The sequence below is a fragment of the Myotis nattereri genome (genome assembly GCF_964212035.1).
Source record: "Myotis nattereri genome assembly, chromosome: 3".
NCBI lineage: Eukaryota > Metazoa > Chordata > Mammalia > Chiroptera > Vespertilionidae > Myotis > Myotis nattereri.
The window spans coordinates 82,005,721-82,027,560 of record NC_138077.1 but is presented as its reverse complement, the minus strand read 5'-3'; the positions used below and the strand labels follow the sequence as shown (position 1 = coordinate 82,027,560).

The window sequence follows — 21,840 nt, the reverse complement described above, 5'->3', positions numbered from 1 at the left end:
TTTTTATCTACACTAATAAAGGAAAAAGATGCTAATTGACCGTACCTTCACTATGCCCCAAGCCACGCCCACCAGCCCATTAGAGTGACTATATGCAAATTAACCCAACCAAGATGGCAGCTGGCAGCCACAGAGCTAGAGCAAGCAAGAGGCTTGGTTGCCGGGGTGATGGAGGAAGCCAAGCTTCCCGCCTGCCCTGAGCCGGTTATGGCTTCGGCTCATGGCAACAAAGTTTCAATTATAGAAGACAAATAAATCCCAGATACCTACTTCCAGCCAGCCTCCACTGGGGCCTTGGGTGGCTGGGGGCTGTGGCCAGCCTGCAAACAGCCATCAGCCCCTCACCCAGGATGGTCACACCCTCATGTGGTGAGGGTCCCTGCTGGGGAGCTTGGCCAGCCTGAAAACAGCCATCAGCCACTCACCCAGGCTGGCCAGGCACCCAAGCAGGACCCCCAACCCTGAAGTGGGTATGGCCAGCCTGCAAACAGCCATCAGCCCCTCACCCAGGCTGGCCACATCCTCATGGGGTGAGGGTACCCGCTGGGGGCTTAGCCAGCCTGCAAATGGCCCTCAGCCCCTCACCCAGGATAGCCAGGTACCCCAGTGGGGACCACGACACTGAAGGGACTGTGGCCAGCCCGCAAACAGCCATCAGCCCCTCACCGAGGCTGGCCATGAACCCCAGCAGGACCCCCCTCCCTGAAGGCATGTGTCTAGCCTGAAATGGCTCTCAGCCTCTCACTTAGGCTGATCAGGCGCTCCAGCAGGGACCCCCACCCTGAAGGGGGTGTGAACAGCCTGAAAACGGCTCTCAGCCTCTTACCCTGCTGGCCAGGCACTCCAGCAGGACCCCCACCCTGATCCAGGACACCCTTCAGGGCAAACCAGCTGGCCCCCACCCATGCACCAGGTCTCTATCCTATATAATAAAAGGGTAATATGCAAACTTACCCTAACAGCAGAACGACTGGGAATGACTGGTCACTATGACACACACTGACCACCAGGGGGCAAATGCTCAATGTAGGAGCTGCCCCCTGGTTGTCAGTGTGCTCCCACAGAGGGAACTCTGCTCAGCCACAAGCCAGGCTGATGGCTGCCAGTACAGCAGTGGTGGTGTGAGCCTCTCCTGCCTCCTCAGCAGTGCTAAAGATGTCCAACTGCAGCTTAGGCCTGCTCCCCGCTGGCAAGTCGACATCCCCCGAGGGCTCCCAGGCTGCCAGAGGGATGTCTGATTGCCAACTTAGGCCCGCTCCCCTAGGAAGCGGGCCTAAGCCAGCAGGTGGTCATCCCCTGCGGGGTCCCAGACTGCGAGAGGGCACAGGCCGGTCTGAGGAACCCCCCAAGTGCACAAATTTTTGTGCACCAGGCCTCTAGTGTATATATATATATATATATATATATATATATATATATATATATATAGTAATTATTGAATTACTAGAGACCTGATGCATGAAATTCATGCAAAAGTAGGCCTTCCTTCCCCCAGCTGCCGGCACCAGCTTCCCTCAGGCACCAGGGTCCTGGGCTTCTCTCTGGCTTCTGGCACCCAGGAAAAAGGCTTCCCTCACAGAAGGAGGCCCCACTCACCTGTTGCAGCCCACCAGCCGGTGGCCTGGGTCTCCCTCTGCCGGGCAATCATAGGGGGATGACCAGACTCCTGACTGATCCCATCACATCCACCTTGGCTGGCCTGGCACCAGTGGGTGTCATAACGTCGTCCCGGTTGGTCATCTAGATGGTTGTTCCACTGTTTGGCTGTTTAGTTGATTTGCATATTATACTTTTATTATGTAGGATAATTCATACTATATATTTTTTTATATTAATGATGTAATTTCCATCCACAAACTCAGCATATAGTTTATTATTAAAATACTAGAGGCCCGGTTCACAAAATTTATGCACTCAGGCAGGGGGGATCCCTCAGCCTGGCCTGTGCCCTCCCACTGTGTGGGAGCCCCGTGATCGATTGCCCCAAAGAGGTAGACCCTGCCCACCCAGCTGGGGCTCCGCAACTGATCGCAGCACAGAGGGAGGCCCTACCCACCCTGCCAAGGCTCTGAGATTGATCACATGCACAGAGAGGCCCTGCCCACCCAGCTGGGGCTCCATGATTGATCACCGCCCACAGGGAGGCCTTAGCCCACCCACCTGGGGCTCAGCGATTGATCACCATGCAGAGGAAGGCCCTGCCCACCCTGCTGGGGCTCCACGATGGTAGGTCTCCCAACCCCCAACCAATCGCATCGCACCCACCTTGGCTGGCCTGATGCCAGTGTGTGTCATAGTGTGGTCATCCAGAAGGTTATCCAGAAGGTTGCCCGGACGGTTGTTCTGCTGTTCAGTCATTCAGTCTATTTGCATATTATACTTTTATTATTATAGATTATGTCTTACTCCGACAGATGTTTCCACAAACTACATGGCCATGTATTTAGTAACATTAACAACAACAATAACCATTCTATCTCACATTTCAAGAGGAGGTTCCAGTTCAGACAGGCATTCATACTTGATCCGTCACAATAATATTGTGAGACAAATGGAGCTGAAGTTTTTATGTTCACTTTTTACCTGAGGAGTCTGTAGCTCAGTGATGTTCTGACATGCTTCAATTCATCTGTCTTCTGAGTCACAGAAGACAGCCTTGTTTCTTCAAATTCCAATCCAGTGCTCTAATTAGTAAGGTCACTCAGTTTATCGGTAAATGTAGAAGATCCTGTTGAAACTATATCAGAATTAGGAATTTTGATTTAAAGCCTTGAAAAGTTCTTAGTCTTTTGGTCTGCAACATAGATATCCTCCTAAATGCAAAATGATGCAAAAATTGAAATGAAAGCGCAAATACAGGAAAATAGTTTATCTCATTCTTTCTAGTTTGCCTTCATAGAAGAGCTTAGATACATAATGTAATTGTTGTTATAGAAGAAATATCCACTTTATTCTTCTTAACGGGCCTTTTTTTTACACTGTGAAAAGAGGAGGCAAATAGGTTTCTTGATATTGGTGGTATTTGATAAATACTCAAAATCCCATGAAATAGTAACAAAATATAATGTGCTTAAATCTGTGTTAGACTAAGTACTTTGAATTTCAGAGTTTCTTATACCATAGTTGTGGATTATTTATGTTATGTAGAATCTACATTAACTTTTTTACATCTGTGTCTATATGAATGAAAATGAATACAAAATCTAATAGTACATGAAATTCTAAGTGATATGTGACTGCATTGCATGCATATTTAACCTTGGAAGTTATATACTGTAATAAATAACAGCTCAGAATCAGAGCTAAACTCCCTGGATTCAAATCCCAGCTCTACCACTAACTTATTGGGTGACGTTGGACAACTTACTTGACCTCTCAATACCTGTTTTTCATCTTTAAGACTTATTTTATAGTGTAGCCCTGAGGATTTTTCTGATTATTGGGAACACTTATGGAGCCCGCAGCATAGTAAGTACTATCAAAGTGTTAACATAAAAAATATTTTTTAACCATATTATGTTCCGTTTATACTTTCAAATGACTTGTTTCAACCAATTTAACTTGTCATTTCAATCTAAAAATATCATAATCCTTCCAAATATCAGATAATTGGGCTATGTAAGTTAATTTTTATGTGTTAAAACAGAATCTTCAAAATTTCATCAGCCAATCTATGACAAAAAAAATAGGATAATTAACTATTCCATATTAGATTGGGGACTATGAATTGCAGATTAATAATCAATCTACTTGTTTCAGTTACCTATTACTGCATAACAAACTATGCCCCAAAATGTAGTGGCTTAAAAATAATGATATGTGTGCATTATATCTCACAAATCTATGGGTCAGGTATTTGAACTAAACACAGCAGGGGCAGCTCACGTTTACTCCACAATTTCTGGAACCTCAGCAGGGATGATAGAAAATAGACTATGGGCTGGAACACCTGGTAACTGGCAGTGCATCATCAGCTCAACATCCCCTCTCTCTCCTCTTTCCTTTTCCTCCTAATCACCTCTCTCTCCTAGGCTACTCCAATTGGCTATCTTGTGCTTCCACATAGCTTGACAGTGTCAGGCTGGTCCTACTTCTTGTATTGCAAGACAGAGCTCAAAGACAAAAGTGGAAACTGCCAGTTTTCTCAGAGACTGGGCCAGTGATAGGCAGCTCATCACTTCTACCCTACTTTATTGTCAAATCCAGTTATAGGCTAGACTAGATCAAGAGGAGAGAGAAGAAAACTGACTTTTCAATGAGAGGAGTATAAAAATATTTACAACCATTTTGAATCTGTAATTCCACTTCATTGTAGACCTGCAAAATATTACATTACTAGAGGCTTGGCGCACAAAATTCGTGCGTGGGTACAGTCCCTAGGCTTGGCCTGTGATCAGAGCCATCTTCCCCGGCTACCCGCAGCTGCCCCCCACCCCTCCACCACCCACCCCCAGTTCCCCATTCGCCATCAAGTGATCGGTGCCTAATAGCCCAGGGAAGGGACCAAGAGGTCGGCTGTTCCCACCTGCTTTCCAGCCCCACCCCCTCCACAGGTTGCCCTCTGTGTGTGGGGTGACTGGCAGGGCAGGGGCCTTGGTTTGGCGCTGCCTGCACCCCCCACCACCCACCCCCAGTTTCCCATTCAACATCAGGCGATCAGAGCCTGCCGGCCAGGGAAAGGAACCAAGAGGTGGTCAGTGAGCCTCATAGTGACTGGTCCAGGGGTCGTTCTGGTTGTTTCACCATTAGGGTCAATTTGCATATTACCCTTTTATTATATAGGATGTGCTTTGCTTTTAATTTATACTAACTTAAAGATAGCTATTTCTCAGTACTGGGTCAAAGCAAATTTATTATTTTTGAATATGTATATAATTCTAAAAATTCAAAGTCTATGTAAATATTTATATCTGGAAATATGAGGCAAAAAAATAGTTAATCCTATAAGTAAAGCAAAACAAAAGAAATGTAAACTTCCTGTTGTTACAAATGGCAATCTTATATCAATATATATATATATATATATATATATATATATATATATATATATATCTCACATATTTTTTATCCAATCATTCATAAAAGGTGATTTAGGTAGTTTCTATGTCTTGACTATTGTGAAAATGCTGGACAAACACAGGGGTGCATATATCTTTATGCATAAATGTTTTCAAATTGTTTCAGATAGACACCCAGAAGAGGGAATGATGGGTCATATATGGTAGCTCTATTAATTTTTTTAGGAACCTCTATACTGTTTTCCATAGTGGCTGTACCAGTTTACGTTCCCACAAGCACTGTGAGTTTCCTTTTCTCCACAACCTCATCAAACTTGTTATTTCTTGTCATTAATAATAGCCATTCTAACAGTATCTCATTGTGTTTTGACTTGTATTTCCCTTATAACTAGTGATGCTGAGCATCTTTTCATGTATCTGTTGGCCATCTGTATATCTTCCTCGAAAAAGGTTCTAGTCAGGCCATTCTGAAATGTGCCAGATGATATCCCATTGTGGTTTAAATTGGTATTTCCCTCATGATTATTGGGCATCTTTTCATATATATATATTGTCCATCTGTATGTCCTCTTTGGAGAACTATCTATTCAGGTCCTCTGTTCATTTTTTGTTTTGAGCTGGGTTGTGGGTTTTTTTGTTTTTTGTTTGTTTGTTTTGTTTTGTTTTTGGTGTTAAGTTGTGTGAGTTCCCTATATGTTTTGGATATTAACTTTTTATCAGATGTATCATTAGCAAATATCTTCTATTTAGTAGGTTGTGTTTTCGTTTTGTGGATGGTTTCCTTCAATGCACAAAAACTTTTTAGTTTGATGTAGTTCTATTTGTTTATTTTTTCTTTTGTTTCCTTTGTCTGAATATATATATATATATATATATATATATATATATATATATATATATTACTAAGAGCAATGTCAAAGAGTTTACTGCCTATGTTTTCTTCTAGGAGTTTTATAGTTTGGGTCTTACATTTAAGTCTTTAATCAATTTTGAGTTTGTTCTTGTATATGGTATAAGAAAGTGATCCAATTTCATTATTTTGCATGTGACTGTCCAGTTTTCACAATACCATTTCTTGAAGTGACAGTCTTTACCCCATTGTATATACTTGCCTTCTTTGTCATAGATGAATTGACCATATAGGTGTGGATTTATTTCTGGATTCTCTATTCTGTGTTCCATTGATCCACATGTCTGTTTTAATGCTAATACCATCCTGTTTTTATTACTATAACCTTATAGTATGCTTTGATATCAGGTAGTATAATACCTCCAACTTTGTTCTTCTTTCTCAAGATTGCTTTGGCCTTTGAAGTCGTTTGTGGTTCCATATAACCTTTAGGATTATTTTTTCTAGTTCTGTAAAAAATGCCTTTCATATTTTGATAGGGATTACATGGAATCTATAGATTGATGTGGGTATTATGGACATTTTGATATTAATTCTTCCTATCCATGAGCAGTGTATATGCTTCCATTTATTTGTATATTCTTCAGTTTATTTCTTTACTATCTTACAGTTTTCCAGGTACAGGTCTTTTACTTTATTAGATAAATTTATTCATAGGTGTGTGTTTTTTCTGATGCAATTATGAAAGGGATTTGTTGTCTTTATTTCTCTTTCTGATTCATTATTGATGTATAAAAATACAACCAGTTTCTGAATATTAATTTTGTATCCTGCTACTTTACTGCATTCATTTGTCAGTTCTAATAGTTTTTTTGGTGGAATTTAAAGGTTGTCTATATGTAGCATCATATCATCTGCAAATAATAACAGTTTTACTTCTTCCTTTCCAATTTGGATGATTTTTATTTTTTTGTTTTATTGCTATGACTAGGACTTTCAATACAATGTTGACTAACAGTGGTGAAAGTAGGTACCTTTGTCTTTAGGATATCCTTGTCCCTTATGTTAGGCAAAATGCTTTTAGCTTTTCCCAGTTGAATATGATGTTAGTTATGAGTTTATAATATATTATCTTTATTATATTGAGGTATCTTCCCTCTATTCCCACTTTGCTGAGAGTTTTTATCATAAACGGATCCTGGATTTTGTCAAGTGCTTTTTCTGCATTTATAAATATGATCAAATTATTTTTATCTTTCATTTTCTTTATGTGGTATATCACATTAATTGATTTGTGGGTATTGAACGAATCTTGCACCCCAGGAATGATTCCCATTTGACCATGGTGTATGATATTTTTAATATATTGCTGATATTTTGCTGAGGATTTTTGCATTTATGTTCATCAGGCATATTTACCTATAATTTTTAATAGTGTCTTTATCTGGTTTGGAATCAGAATAATGGAAGCCTTGTAAAATGAGCATGGGAGCCATTCCTCCTCTTCAATTTTTTGGACTAGTTTAAGGATAATGTACTAATTCTTCTTTGAATGTTTGTTAAAATTTAGTTGTGAAGTCATCTAGTACAAGACTTTTGTTTTTTGGGAGTTTTTGATTACTGATTCTATTTTGTTAATATTCTCTGTGGTAGGATTATCTTTTTTTATCCTAAATTCAATTTAATTTAGTACTTCATCATAGATAATTTTCTCTTTTTCTAATTTAATTACAAAACTACCTTGTGTATATGAGTAAATAAATAATATATAGACACTGTTTGAAAATGATACAGAGTAAAATAATATTTTTGGAAAATGAGCTTGCTCTCCCTTGAATTACTCTACTTTCATTTAATGCTGTTTATTGTCACTTACATATTTAAAAGTTTCTTTGGTTTTAAATACTCACATTGGAACTAGAAGAAATGTGTGTGTGTGTGTGTGTGTGTGTGTGTGTGTCCATGGTCTGTAGGAAACTGTCAATTACTGCAATCTCTTTATTAGTATTATATTACTTATTTTCTTTCAATGATGAGATATATCTCAGTTTCTAGTCACAGTATCTTGATAAATCTATATTTTATTGTATTTTATTAAATATCTTGAGACATTCATTTGATGTACATTAAGTACTGTATTACCAGTCATCTGAGGAAATTAAACATCAATGAATTAGATTATTGACTGAAAATATTGAGTTATTTAGAGAAAAATGGAATACTTCTCAATTCAAAATAATATCACTTATCATGAAAGTTTAAAATCTCTCTTTTGGGAGGTAGGACTATGTTTCTTGTAACTTGAATCATGAGTTGTAGCTCTACAGGGTAATCTTAATGAATGCCTTTGTTTTGACTTTGAGTAAAACAAATACATTTATCATAAGGTCATAATTAATACCCATAGACAAATGTAAAAAAATATTAAAGTTCCAACATGTTGACAAGATTTAAATTAGAAAGAAAAAAATGAAAAATAAATCTTCAGAAAGTTTTTTTCCTATTCTAAATGCTTGTATATTTAAATAAATTTCTGCTTCCTTTTCAATGCAAGAAGCAGCTCTTACATCACCATGTTTTGTGGTGGAGTTGGACAAATGTACTACTTACTCAATATTCACAAATGGTGTTTTTCTGTGAATGCTTTTCTACAAAGCATTTTATCATATTCTACTGGTTTTCTCACTCTAGTGAAATTCTACCCATCTTATTCTTTTTTTTTTAATTTCTTAATCTATATTCCAAAATTAGGTAGAATTAATCAAAGCACCATGCATGTATTGCCTTTCTAGTTTATGCTAGTTCATTCAGCCATATTGTTCTAATGATTTAACTTTGAAAATGTTCAGCTGATATTTGGAATACCATTTATATTTGAAGAAGTCCACATATGTGTATAAATGTTTCCAAAGATACTTAGTGTGTTTTCATTTCTCAGTGGCACTTATTGCTAACTTATCCTAATTTTTGTCATAAAAGTTGTTTTAACCAGCTTTTATGTAGCTACTAGAGGCCCAATGCACGAAATTTGTGCAAGAGTAGGCCTTCTTTCCCCTGGCTGCTGGCAGCGGCTTCCCTCTGGAACCCTGGACCTGGGCTTCCCTCACAGCCCCAGCTTTGTCCAGAAGGTCATCCCAGAAGGATGTCCGGTCTAATTATTATATTGCACTTTTATTATTATAGCTATTACCTGACCTAAACTACTACTACCATCAGCAGGAATTTGCAAAATTTTCTAAAAAAGTTAAGTTTAAACTTAATGTACTTCTCAAATCTACACTAATAAAAGACGAACATGCAAATTGACTGTACCTTCACTATGCCCCAAGCCACGCCCACCAGCCAATCAAACTGACTATATGCAAATTAACCCAACCAAGATGGCGGTCGGAAGCCACAGTGCTAGAGCAAACAGGAGGCTTGGTTGCCCCAATGATGGAGGAAGCCAAGCTTCCAGAATGCCGTGGCTGGCTCTGAGCTCCACTGAAGGCAACAAAGCTTCAATTATAGAAGGTAAATAAACCCCAGATACCTGCTTTCAGCCGGCCGTGACCACAGAACTGGAGCGAGCAGGAGACGTGGGTTGCCCCTGGAAATGGAGGAAGCCAAGCTTCCCTCCTGCCCACCCTGGCAGGCTCTGAGTTCCTCTAAAGGCTACAATGTTTCAATTCTAGAAGGTAAATAAATCCCAGAATAAAAAAAAGAAAAAAAGGAGAGGCTGGGAGCTTCCGTCACCGGGGGGGGGGGAAGGGGGGGGGGCTTGGCCAGCCTGAAAATGGCTCTCATCCCCTCACCCAGACTGGCCAGGCACCCCAGTGGGGACCCCCAACCCTAAAGGGAGTGTGGCCAGCCTGAAAACAGCCATTAGCCCCTCACCCAAGCTGGCCAGGCACCCCAGTGGGGACCCCCACCCTGAAGGGGGTGTGACCAGCTGCAAACACCCATCATCCCCTCACCCAGGATGGCCAGGCACCTCAGTGGGGGCCCCCACCCTGATCCGGGACACCCTTCAGGGCAAAACAGCCGGCCCCCACCCATGCACCAGGCCTCTATCCTACATAATAATGCAATATAATAAAAGGGTAATATGCAAACTGACCCTAACAACAGAGAAACTGGGAATGACTGGTCACTATGACACACATTGACCACCAGGGGGCAAATGCTCAATGCAGGAGCTGCCCCCTGGTGGTCAGTGCGCTCCCACAAGAGGAGCTCTGCTCAGCCACAAGCCAGGCTGATGGCTGCCAGTACAGCAGTGGTGGTGGGAGCCTCTCCTGCCTCCTCAGTAGTGCTAAGGATTTCCGACTGCAGCTTAGGCCTGCTCCCCAAGGGCAAGTTGACATCCCCCGAGGGCTCCTGGGCTGCCAGAGGGATGTCTGTCTGCCAGCTTAGGCCAGATCCCCTGGGAGCAGGCCTAAGCCAGCAGGTGGTCATCCCCTGAGGGGTCCCAGGCTGCGAGAGGGCACAGGCCGGGCTGAGGGCCCCCCCCCCCCCCGCCACCGAGTGCACAGATTTTTGTGCACCAGGCCTCTAATATTCTTATAATAATTATGATCATTTTTCATTTCCCCCTTTTATTCCAACAAATAGGAATTCCTTAAATGTCTTATTCTCAGCTACGTACATTTTCTCCTTTTCTGCCTGCATGTTATTTTGCTGTCACTGAATTTATAATTCTTATAAATTATTTTTTAAAACTTTAAAAATGAATGAACAATTTAAAGGTATTTGTTTATGATATACTTTTAAGAAAAGCATTTATGAATTTTGAGATGGAAGTACTTCCTTCAGAAACAGGCATCAAGCTTTAAACACTTAATTTTTGTTTGAGCATCATTATAAGTAAGAGCAACAAAGCCCAGAAGAAAAATCTATATCCAATCTATAGCAAGGTAGGTTACACAAAGACAGATGGGAAAGCAAACACTGTATAAATATTAAGACATATCCATTAAAAGATATTTCAGTACAAATATGAGGTTCTTTTCAAGTGTACTGTTTTGTAAAATATTTTTGGCAAGTAAAATCTTGGCTGTTCTCCACACTGTTCCTAAGAAAATGAGCCAGCTATACAGACATAATATTATTGCATTTTTATTACAGAAATACTAAAAGGTAGTAAAAGAGGTTTTCTCACATCTCATTTGAATTGTCATTAATATATTTTGAACTAATTTTAAACTGCTAAAACAATGTATATAACTTAAAAATTAAATTGATAGAGCAATTAACTCTTTAATTTCTTTATTCTATCATTTGGCTAATATTATGAGAGCCTACAATATGTTACCCACATTACATTAAGAAGTGGGAAAATAGTGGTTAATAGGCAAATGACATATAACATTTTTATTTTTTTAATATATTTTTATTGATTTCAGAGAGGAAGGGAGAGGGAGAGAGAGATAGAAACATCAATGATGAGAGAGAATCATTGATTGGCTGCCTCCTGCACAGCCCCTACTGGGGATGGAGCCCACAACCCAGGCATGTGCCCTTGATGGGAATCAAACCCGGGACTCTTTAGTCCACAGGCCAACGCTCTATCCACTGAGCCAAACCGGCTAGGGCAGACATCCAACATTTTAAAAAAGACTTCTTATAGCATCTGCAGGACTAATTTAAGGAACAAGCCTATTACTGCCCTATATTAAATTCACCACCTATTGATAATGGCTTCTTAAAGAAAGAAATATGCTCTTATACATCTGCTGTAGCCTGTATAGTGTTTTACACATTGTTTTGCTTTTTTCTTACAACAAGCCTGCCCTTTTGAGATGGTATAATCTTCTCAGTTTTCATAAATGAAAATTAGAATTCCATTGATCTGATCCTAACATCAGCGTTTCCTAAGGGTCCCACTGTAATAATTTGCCATTTTCCCTAACAGTAATTTCACCCACTATTTCAAGCAGTTAATGATCTGCATATGTTATCTGCTTTCTGAAAATCAGTTATGAATGCTTAATTCTGCATCAATATTTTTCTACCTCAGTGCCATCTCCTACTCTTGCTCAACATTTACTATTCGAGGAATGCATTTAATTTTCATTTTTGGTGAAATAAGGTACACATCAGAAGGACTATAAGAAAAAATCACTTGAATGTATTTCAAAGTGATCTAGGGTTATCTCCTGTTTGGGAATACTGGGGATAATCAAGGGTTGATTGTAGTAAATTATAGCCATGGGATACTAAATGGCACTTCTCCAAAAGTGCAGACAGAAAGTAGTTGTGTACCTAGAATGTCTACTTCTACATTTTTCTTACTTATGCATAATTTGTCTTTTTTTTAAATTATAAAAGTAGCCATTTTTTACCCAAGAAAAATATTTCAGAACACTTCACGTAATAGGTTAGAACAACCTACCAATTAGCTTCTTAACCCCTTCTCTCCCCAAATTAAAATCTCCGTTTCTGTATTTAGATGAATGTGAGAAATGAAAGTAACTCTCTTGGTAACCAATGACAGAACCCAACTCCAATGATTATTTAAGGACGTCAGAATGTAGAATCCAAGGCAGAGCAGACCATCCCAGGTTCAGTAAAGCAGCAATCAAGAAAGATGAGGTTATTTAACCTCAATACAGTTTCTCTTTCTGTATCTCTTCATTGTGGATTCCATTTCATTGGAGAAGAAATCTCTAATTATTCTAGCTTGCTTTTATCTCTGGGCAATCAGCTTTGTTGGGGACAGTCCCATCTTTCCCTGACGGTGTTGTTAACTTAGATCTGGATGCAGAAGAATCAGTGTGAGCTGCAAACCTTCCAATTTGTGCTCCTACATTGGAGCAGCAGGTTTAGTAGTCCAGCTCCTGATGACATGTGACCAGAGCTGCACCAAATATCCCCTATGTTAAATAATCCAAGTATTCCTTTGTGGAGATCAATCAATAGACATTTATTAAACACTGTCTACGTATCCAACAAGTGTCATTTATGTCCGTGTTTAATATTTTATTGTTTTCTCAGGAACCTGTAGTTTCTGTCTCCTAGCCAGTAAAACAAGAACTTCATTAGCACATTGCTTAAAAAAAAAATGATTGTGGTAGTAGAGTGCTAATTTTATGGCACTTTCACATACTACTGTTTATTTTAACTTGGAATGACTTAAAAGGATAAAGAAAAATCCAGCCCAGTCAGCGTGACTGAGTGGTTGAGTGTCAACCTGTGAACCTGGAGGTCTCAGTTGGATTCCCAGTCGGGGCATGTGACTGGGTTGCGGGATCCCCCATAGGGGACGTACAAGAGGCACCCGATCAATGGTTCTTTTTCATCATTGATGTTTCTTTCCCTCTCCCTTCCTCTCTGAAATCAATAAAAATATATTTAAAAAGAAAAATCCAACAATCCGTTAATTGTCCTCCTAGTACTGTTCTGTGAATAAGGCCATGCAGGTTACCTTTATACATCTAAAGTTCTAAAAGACACTCCTGGACTTCATCAAACAAATTCCATTCCCAACTCTAACTATTTCATGTACCTTGAAAGATTGGGTGAGTTATAATAAGCCCACTTGGTTTCCTAGAATCTGTCTATATAATATAATATCAAAAGAATAAAAATAAAAGCAGAATTATTGGAAGTGTTAACCATAGTAGAAAATAATATTATGTTTGAAACAACTAGTTAAAATTCGTGTTGAGAATTGCTTCTGCCATTGAGGAGCTATTTATATAAAAGTATTTTAATGCCATCAAATCATTACTCTATGGTTCACAGGATATCTTAAATGTAAAGTTATTTCTATTGATTAGCTGGCCAAAACACAAAGTATTAAATAAATGACCTTGACTCAAAGTCTAATATATACATATACTTGCCCTGGACATACCTTCCTAAACTGAGTATAATGAAAAAGCACAACTGAATGGAAGCCACTGATTAGTTATATGACTTGCTTTGGTAAATTACTTATTCTTTCTGGACAAGTTTCATCATATACTAAGTGAGAATAAAAATATTACCAGCTCTTTTTGCTTCACAAGATTATTATTGTATTAAATAAAGAATGTGTGTGAAAATAACTAATAAGTTGTAAATCATTGCATAAATAATCATTGTTATGATTGCTGATAGATAGATAGATGATAGATAGATAGATAGATAGATAGATAGATAGATAGATATCTGTAGAAAGAAAGTCTACAGCTCAGCTGGTGTGGCTCAGTGGTTGAGCGTTAACCTATGAACCAGAAGCTCCTGGTTTGATTCCTGGTCAGGGCACATGCCTGGATTGCGGCCTCCATCCCCCACAGGGGACATCCTCTCCCGTCCTCTCTGAAATAAATAAAAATATATTTAAAAACAAAGAAAAAGAAAAAAAAGGCTACAACATAACTTTAATAACATATATGATCCTATTCATTTAAAATTAAAAATATAAAACAAAGAGGTAATACATTATAGACATTCCACTGGACCCAAAGACTTTAAGACAAAGAAAACCAGCTAAAAGATGACCACTATGCATACCCGTTGAATCTACTTCCATAACTGAGAATGGTAAACTCAGGAGAGTAAGATGGGAGTGATGAGAATGAATCACAGCAGAGGAGAGGAGACTTGTATTTCCCACATAAAAATATAGAATTTAATTGCTTAGGTAGAACTTTGGTGATTATGTAAGCTAAATCTACTAGAGTACCCTAGAATCTTACACATAGTAAACATTCAATGAATGTGTGTGAAATAAATGAATTTTCTATATGAGTAAATCAAAGTCTTGAAGGTGATTTAGCAAAGTACATAATAGAACTAGAACCAAGATCAAGACCAAAAAAAAAAAAAAAGAGAATTCCAATCCAGAATTCTCTACATGCTGCCTTCTTTTTATATATGCCATGTTTCCTCTCATTGTAGCCAGAACAGCCATAAAACCTGGGAATCTGAGCCTTTCTCTTCATTGCTACAGTTTCAGATTGAATGCTAACAGGGCCCAGGGTCTAGTAAGAGAATCTCTTTTAGTTACTGTGAAGAGTTGACACTGACAGAGATAAAGCTGGGTTCAGAATTCTAGGTAAAAGAAAGGTTCAATGTGACAGATTAGACTCCCAGAAAAGCCTCGATTTCTATCAGCTGGGAAGGAGCAAAGAAATTAAACTGCAGAATCTGCCCCCAGGAAGAGAACCATAAGAAAAGGTGAGCATCTCTAGACAACAATACATATGCCTCCTACTTAACAATGCCCTATGTTCATACTGTTAGCTTCTGAACTATTTTTTAATATACATGGATTCATATATAGGAATTGTATATGTATTTATTTTAGGAAATAATATAGATAACAATATATCAAAGTGCATTGTTACTAAATTTTTTATCCATAATTAGTGTTATTATCTGTGTTATCCAAGGAGAGGTAATAAAAGCTATTTCACTTTCAACACGCATTAATGCAGAAGACCAGCTGTGCTCTCAGGAATGAGCACCCACTGTTCTACCCACAGGCTAGTGTGTTCTGCAACCCATGAGGTTATGCCTTTGGAGCGCCACTTTATGCCATTTACTTACTGCTTGACAACCTGCCTTGACTCAAACCTGTGAACATAATAATCCTGGGTCTGCCACAAAAAATTAAAAATCATAGATTTTTGGAAAAAAATAAATTCTTAGAAATTAATAATATTAATAATATATAAAAACTTAATGGAGTATAAGTAGTGCAGTATTTTGAATTTGTAGATTTATATTATGTATTTGAAAATGCATACATTTGACCCTTAAACAAGGTGGGGGTTTGAGAGGCTGACCCTTGGGCAGTAGAAAATTTGCGTATTTGACTCTCCAAAAACTTAATTATAGTCATTCCTTGGTACCCAGGGGTGACTGGTTCCAGGATCTCATACATACCAAAATCCTCAGTTACTCAAAGTCCTTTATTTAAAATTCTCTAGAACAATGTATTCTGTAGGCCCCCTAACTCCAAGGATCCCAAACCACAGATCAAAAATACTATTTTCAATCCATGTTTGCTTTAATCTATAGTTGCAAAAACCAGGATATGAAGGACAACTGTATATTTATTGAAAACATCCAAGTATAAGAGTACCTGCCTTGTTCAAACTCATGTTGTTCAAGGGTCCACTGTACTGAAAACTAATGAGTTAATCGTGAAACACAAGAAGTTAGAAGACAGCATAATTAACAAAAGGGAAATAGAAAGAAGTAAGAAAATAATTTATAGTAAGAACAGATATTTAAAGTAGTAGAAAATAGAGAAATAATCAGAGAGCTAAACAAAGCCAAAAGTTGATTCAAACCTCTAGCAAGCTTGACAAAAAAAAAAAAAATACAAAAAGAAATAATATTAAGACTGAGCAGAGGATATTATATGGATTTAACAAACATGAAAAACATATAAGAGAGTTTTATGAACAGTAAAATATATTACCTAGCAAAGTTGAAGATGCACATGCCATATAAATAGCAATTCCATCGTGGCAAACTCCAGAGACTCACACACCCTGTTCAAGCATGTTCTGCATTCAGCCTGCCAGGATGAATAGAGAGATCCGGGTGGCTCTGTGGCAAAGCGTAGTCTCTACCTGATAACAGTTACATTGAACTGGAGTTGATGTGTCAGCAACAAGTCAATTAGCCAAAATCCTGGGACAATAGTGCCTATGCTTGTCATGGGTAAGTGCTAATTTGGTTTCCCAGGAGCTTGGAAACCCCAGGAGGGGAGAGGGCTGCTATGCACTGGGAGGAGGAACTTTGGTGCCTGCTGCCTTCTGAGCCACCTCCTCAGCATGCTCAGAGGTAGCAAGATGTAAGACAAGGCAGCAGCCACCACACTACTGTGATTTAGGCTGAGGAACCAGATAGGCACACTTCCTACCTGAGGATTTTTATTCCAGGGATGTAGCTACAAATGCACTTTTGTATCTAACAGCAGGAATGGAAAAAGCTGTTTGCAAAAGGTGTCCGTTACTCCCTGAAACTTTACTAAGTAAGAAATTACTATTCCCCTGTGTTTTGGTGAAGCAACAAAGACATAACAGATCATTATGGGGCCATTCCGAGAGCAAATTTTTGCGTTTGTATCTTTTCTTCTCTCTATGAGGATAAGACTAAACTCTTTTTTTCCATGCTTTAAAATTCTTCTCTCAGTCATCACTTCAAAATACACCATAATTCTTATGTTGCAGAAAATTTTGTGAACGGTGGAATCTTTTCTTCTTGTATGTGAGACTGAAAAAATCCAAAACGTTTTGAAAATTTCACCAGAAAATATATTATCTCTTCTACTAGTACACATTTTTTTCAGCAATATGGGTTTATACCCCAAGTTATAAAGGCCTTGATTTTAGAAAATCCTGTAAGCCCAGTGGTCGGCAAACTGCGGCTCATGAGCCACATGCGGCTCTTTGGCCCCTTGAGTGTGGCTCTTCCTAAGCCTTAGGAGTACCCTAATTAAGTTAATAACAATGTACCTACCTATATAGTTTAAGTTTAAAAAATTTGGCTCTCAAAAGAAATTTCAATTGTTGTACTGTTGATATTTGGCTCTGTTGACTAATGAGTTTGCCAATCACTGCCTTAGCAGATGATTGCTGCCATCAATATTTTATATATTTTATTTCCTTGGATTTTATGCTAGGTGGATATTCATTTACTTTCTAATCTCAAAACTACCTAGAGATAAGTTGACATTTGTCTGTTTTGTCTTTTTATTTAAAATTTGCTGTTATTAACTCATATTTTCTTTATACTTCATGTTTAATAAACAGACCTATTATTGGGGGTATAGGGCAAATTCAGTTCCTCAGCTAGACACAGAATAACCATGTGGCATATAAGATTCTGACAAATAAAGCCATAAAAATTTTAAATGATCTTTAAGATGAGGATTTTTTTTTTCTCAAAAGTAGCTTAAGAGAAAGAATTTTCATAGTTCTAAATCGTAAAGCATCACAAGCAAATAAAAATGCAGTTTGACACATTTTACATGTGTGTAGATTTTTATAACTTAATTTTTAGTTTGGAAGATCTCCTAAACAAGAGATTTTCAGAAAAAGGCTAAATTTTGATGGGTATATTACAGATAGAATTTAAGCATTGAATGAGTGCTTCAGTTAATGACCTTGAATGTCACTTCCATCCCTGAGAAAACTTCTATCTTCATATTAATCATAAAAATAGTGCCTAATTAACTTATGGATCTGTGGCCTAATTTGACCTATGAATTTCAAAGAGTTGTTCATACAAATACAACTTTTTTCATACAAGTTATAAAATCCTATCAAATAAAGAGGAAATATGCTAATTGACCTTCACGCTGTCACAAAGATGGCAGCACCCACAGCCAATAAGGAGGGAATATGCTAATTAACTGTCCCACCCTCAAAGATGGCAGCACCCACAGCCAAAGATGGCTGGTAGGGGAGGGCAGTTGGGGGCAATAGGGCCAGCAGGGGAGCAGTTAGGTGTCGATCAGGCTGGCAAGGGAGTGGTTGGGGGTGATCAGGCTGACAGGCAGAAGCAGTTAGGGGCAATCAGGCAGGCAGGCAAGCGGTTGGGAGTCAGCAGTCCCGGATTGTGAGAGGGATGTCCGAGGGGTCCCAGATTGGATAGGGTGCATGCTGGACTGAGGGACAACCCCCCAAGTGTATGAATTTCATGCACTGGGCCTCTAGTATAATTATAAAGTTATTAAATAACTAAAGGCTGGGTGCATGAATTTGTGCACCAGTGGGATCCCTCGGCCTAGCCTGCAGGGTCGGGCCAAAACCAGCTCTCCAACATCCCCCAGGGGGTCCCAGATTGCGAGAGGGTGCAGGCCAGGCCAGGGGACTCCACTGGTGCACAATTGGGACCTGGGAGGGATGCGGCAGGTTGGCCAGCCAGGGAGGGACTGTGGGAGGGCTCCAGGGCATGTCCAGCCCACCTTACTGTCCCGCAGCAGCAAGCTAACCTATTGGTCAGAGCATCTGCCCCCTGTGGTCAGTGCATGTCATAGCAAACAGTTGAGCAGCCTTAGCATATCATTAGCATATTATGCTTTGATTGGTTGAACGGATGACCGGACACTTAGCATATTAGGCTTTTATTAGATAGGATAACACTATACAAAAACAGTTTAAAGTTTAATTTGTCTCACCAGCAGCATATTGTTTAGTCACGTATATGCACAGGTCAAATTAAATACCCTGCTCTTAGGTGGGAGTCATTTTAAAAAACCCTGACAGGCTAGATCACTCAGTCAGCTGCAGCAAATCAACCAGCTGTTAGTGAGGAGGTGTAGTTTGGCAGTTAACTGCAGGTGACTGGGAACCAAGCCTCCAGGCCTGCCTGTGATTCCAAAAGTGTGGTAAACCTTTCATGCCTTCCTACGTCGTCAATGCTCCTTCAGGAGCACACTATTTTTAAATCTATCATACAATCACTATGTAACTTGTACATCTTTAAAAATAAACTGTGGTGTCTGGGACAGGAGTCAAGTCGCTCTCACATGTTCATGTTTTCAGTTGACTCAACTTGAGTTCTTAGTACTGTGGAATCACTGAGTTTCAGGAACAAGCAATTGATTTGGGATAAAAGATTTTGAACTTTAAAAAGCAATTAATTTATGTTTCCTTTCACCCACAGGTCTACCCACGGATAGCGCCGGCATTTTGGCACTACCTGCGGGTAGAAGCGAGTAGCGAGTGTTTGACTTCTCCCACCCTCGCTCCTGGCTCTCTGTTGGTGTGGTCTGATCTGATGTGCCCAGTCTGCTCAAGATGCAGCTGCCATTCTGTGTAAACATGCTCTCACACCACCATGCCTCAGAATTGGGTCAAAAATCCAAATCACTGAGAACACAAGTGGAGTTTAAGATTAATCATCCTTCTTAATAAATTTCCAAATCAAGACCATATCATATGTATACTAATGATAAATAAGTGCCAAATTATGGAAAACCATGATTATACCTCTTTTTAATCAACACTTTGATATTCTGTGCATAATTCCTCAGCTTAACTTTGTATGCATCTAGGAAAAATTAGAATAACTGCATCATTTGGATTTTCTTCTTTTCTGTCCCTAGGAGCATGAGCAGCTCACCTATTCCTCCACGAGGTCCAAGGCCCCCAGTGTCATCATTACAGGTCTCAAGCCAGCCACCAAGTACATATTCCATATCCGAGTGAGGACCACAACAGGGTACAGTGGCTACAGTCAGAAGTTTGAATTTGAAACAGGAGATGAAAGTAAGTTTCACACAAGGTATAGAGTAAGATGTTCATTTAGTACCATTCCAATAGTGAAAATCTAATATGCTGATAGTTAAAAACCTAATGTCCCAAAATTTTAATAGTCTTATCAAACAGGATTCTGTTCATGCAAATGGTCATATGGCCATATCGGTTAAAGTTTTACTGTTATCCATGTAATATGACCCCATTATGTCTCTTCATGCAGAATTCATCACTTACACTATAACACAGATTCTCAGTAGGTGGTGTTAGCCTAAATGGTCTTCAGTGTTGCCATCATAATATGAGGCTAGTGAAAACTTGGGAGAGAATAAAGTCATGAGAAAATCATTTTAGGAGGTTTTTCAATATTTTGCAGCTTTGGCTTATCTCAGTTACACCATCGAAATGCACATTATAAGTTTAAATGTAGATGCATGGGCTTAATTAGAAATTCAGATTAGTTCCATAGCCCCTACTCACTGACAGCCAAAATGGGAGATGAGGAACTGAGGTATTTCAACATCACATAATGTATGTGTTGAAATGTCTTACTCATTCTAAGCCCACCTCCACCACTGAATTCTTTTTTGGGCTTTAATATTCATCTTACTGCTCTCTTTGTATATGGGTGGCTCTTGCAATGTTCCTGATTAGAAAAATGTCTAAATATCTAGTCATCATTGATAAGAATTCAAAAATAGAGAATTTATTATAAAATTCTTTATGAATAATGGCAATAATAGCTACCATTTATTGAGCCTCTAAAAATACCAGAAATGATGTGAAGTATTTACATGTATTATCTCATTTAAACTTTTTACCCTTCAAAGAGACAAGTATTATTTTCCTAAATTAACTTGTGAGAAAACAAAAGCCTAGAGAAATTGAGCCATTTGTTTAGATTCATGCAACTGGTAAGAAACTAAGCTAATATTTTAGGGAGGTGGTCTGTACTCTTAATTGCTCCATTATCTTGCCAAGTCTTTTCATTTGAATTATTAATAATACTAATGGTAAGACCACTAATTAGGCTACATTTTTTTTTTCTCATTTTATCACTTCCTCAAAGTGAAGCTACTTGGGTTTCAAATTCTGTGATGGAGCAAATGTTTTGTTTGTTATTTTTATGCTGATGAGCAATATTGATCCATAAGAAATTCTTTGGTATAACTATATCTAACGAAAGAGTGAAAAAAGCACTGACTTATTTAATTAAGAAGGAACACAGTGTTGGGAGAGTAAACTAATGAGTAAAAAGAATACTTATGTTTAACATCAGTGATAGTTATTTATAATTCTGCCGGAGACTACTGTCTTTTCAAGCTAGAAATTATTGGGACAAGAGTGTAATTATCACAAAGCATAGCTCCATAATAAAAAACAATATTAAAATACCCGTTCCTGCTATGTTCTGTTGACTATTTTTTTCTGACCACATGTCAAGAGTTAGACTAGGTACAAAGCTAAGGATGCAACTCAAGGCAAGAAGGAGAAGTCTCATCATCGTTCTATCACAGCTATATCTATTTCCTCCCTGCACCCAGTTCTCTTACTATATTTTACATAGGAAGAAATTAACCTAACTTCTCAAAAGTATGACATTTTGAATATTATTTCATTAAGTTAGAAATACACTCTCAGACAAACTCATAGGCCTAAAGCTAAATAAGTCGTTTGTGTTCATCTGGCACTTTTAGACAAGGCAATCCAGTTAATAAGAAAACAATAAGGTCTGATCTAAATTTGATTTGATTTTAATTCTAAATTTCAACTCATACTTTTAGAT

General features: G+C 38.7%; 1 protein-coding gene across 3 annotated transcripts in view; it reads left to right on the top strand.

Annotated features, from left to right (window-relative positions):
* EPHA6 (EPH receptor A6) overlaps window positions 1-21,840 on the top strand; it is a 934,835-nt gene that overhangs the window by 595,154 nt on the left and 317,841 nt on the right. For all 3 annotated transcript variants that reach the window (XR_013995684.1, XM_081086735.1, XM_081086736.1), the window contains one exon: window positions 19,904-20,066. Coding sequence is in view for 2 of the 3 variants with exons in the window: in XM_081086735.1 (XP_080942861.1) it covers window positions 19,904-20,066 (163 nt within the window). In the remaining variant the exon portion in view is untranslated. The remainder of the gene's footprint in view (window positions 1-19,903; window positions 20,067-21,840) is intronic.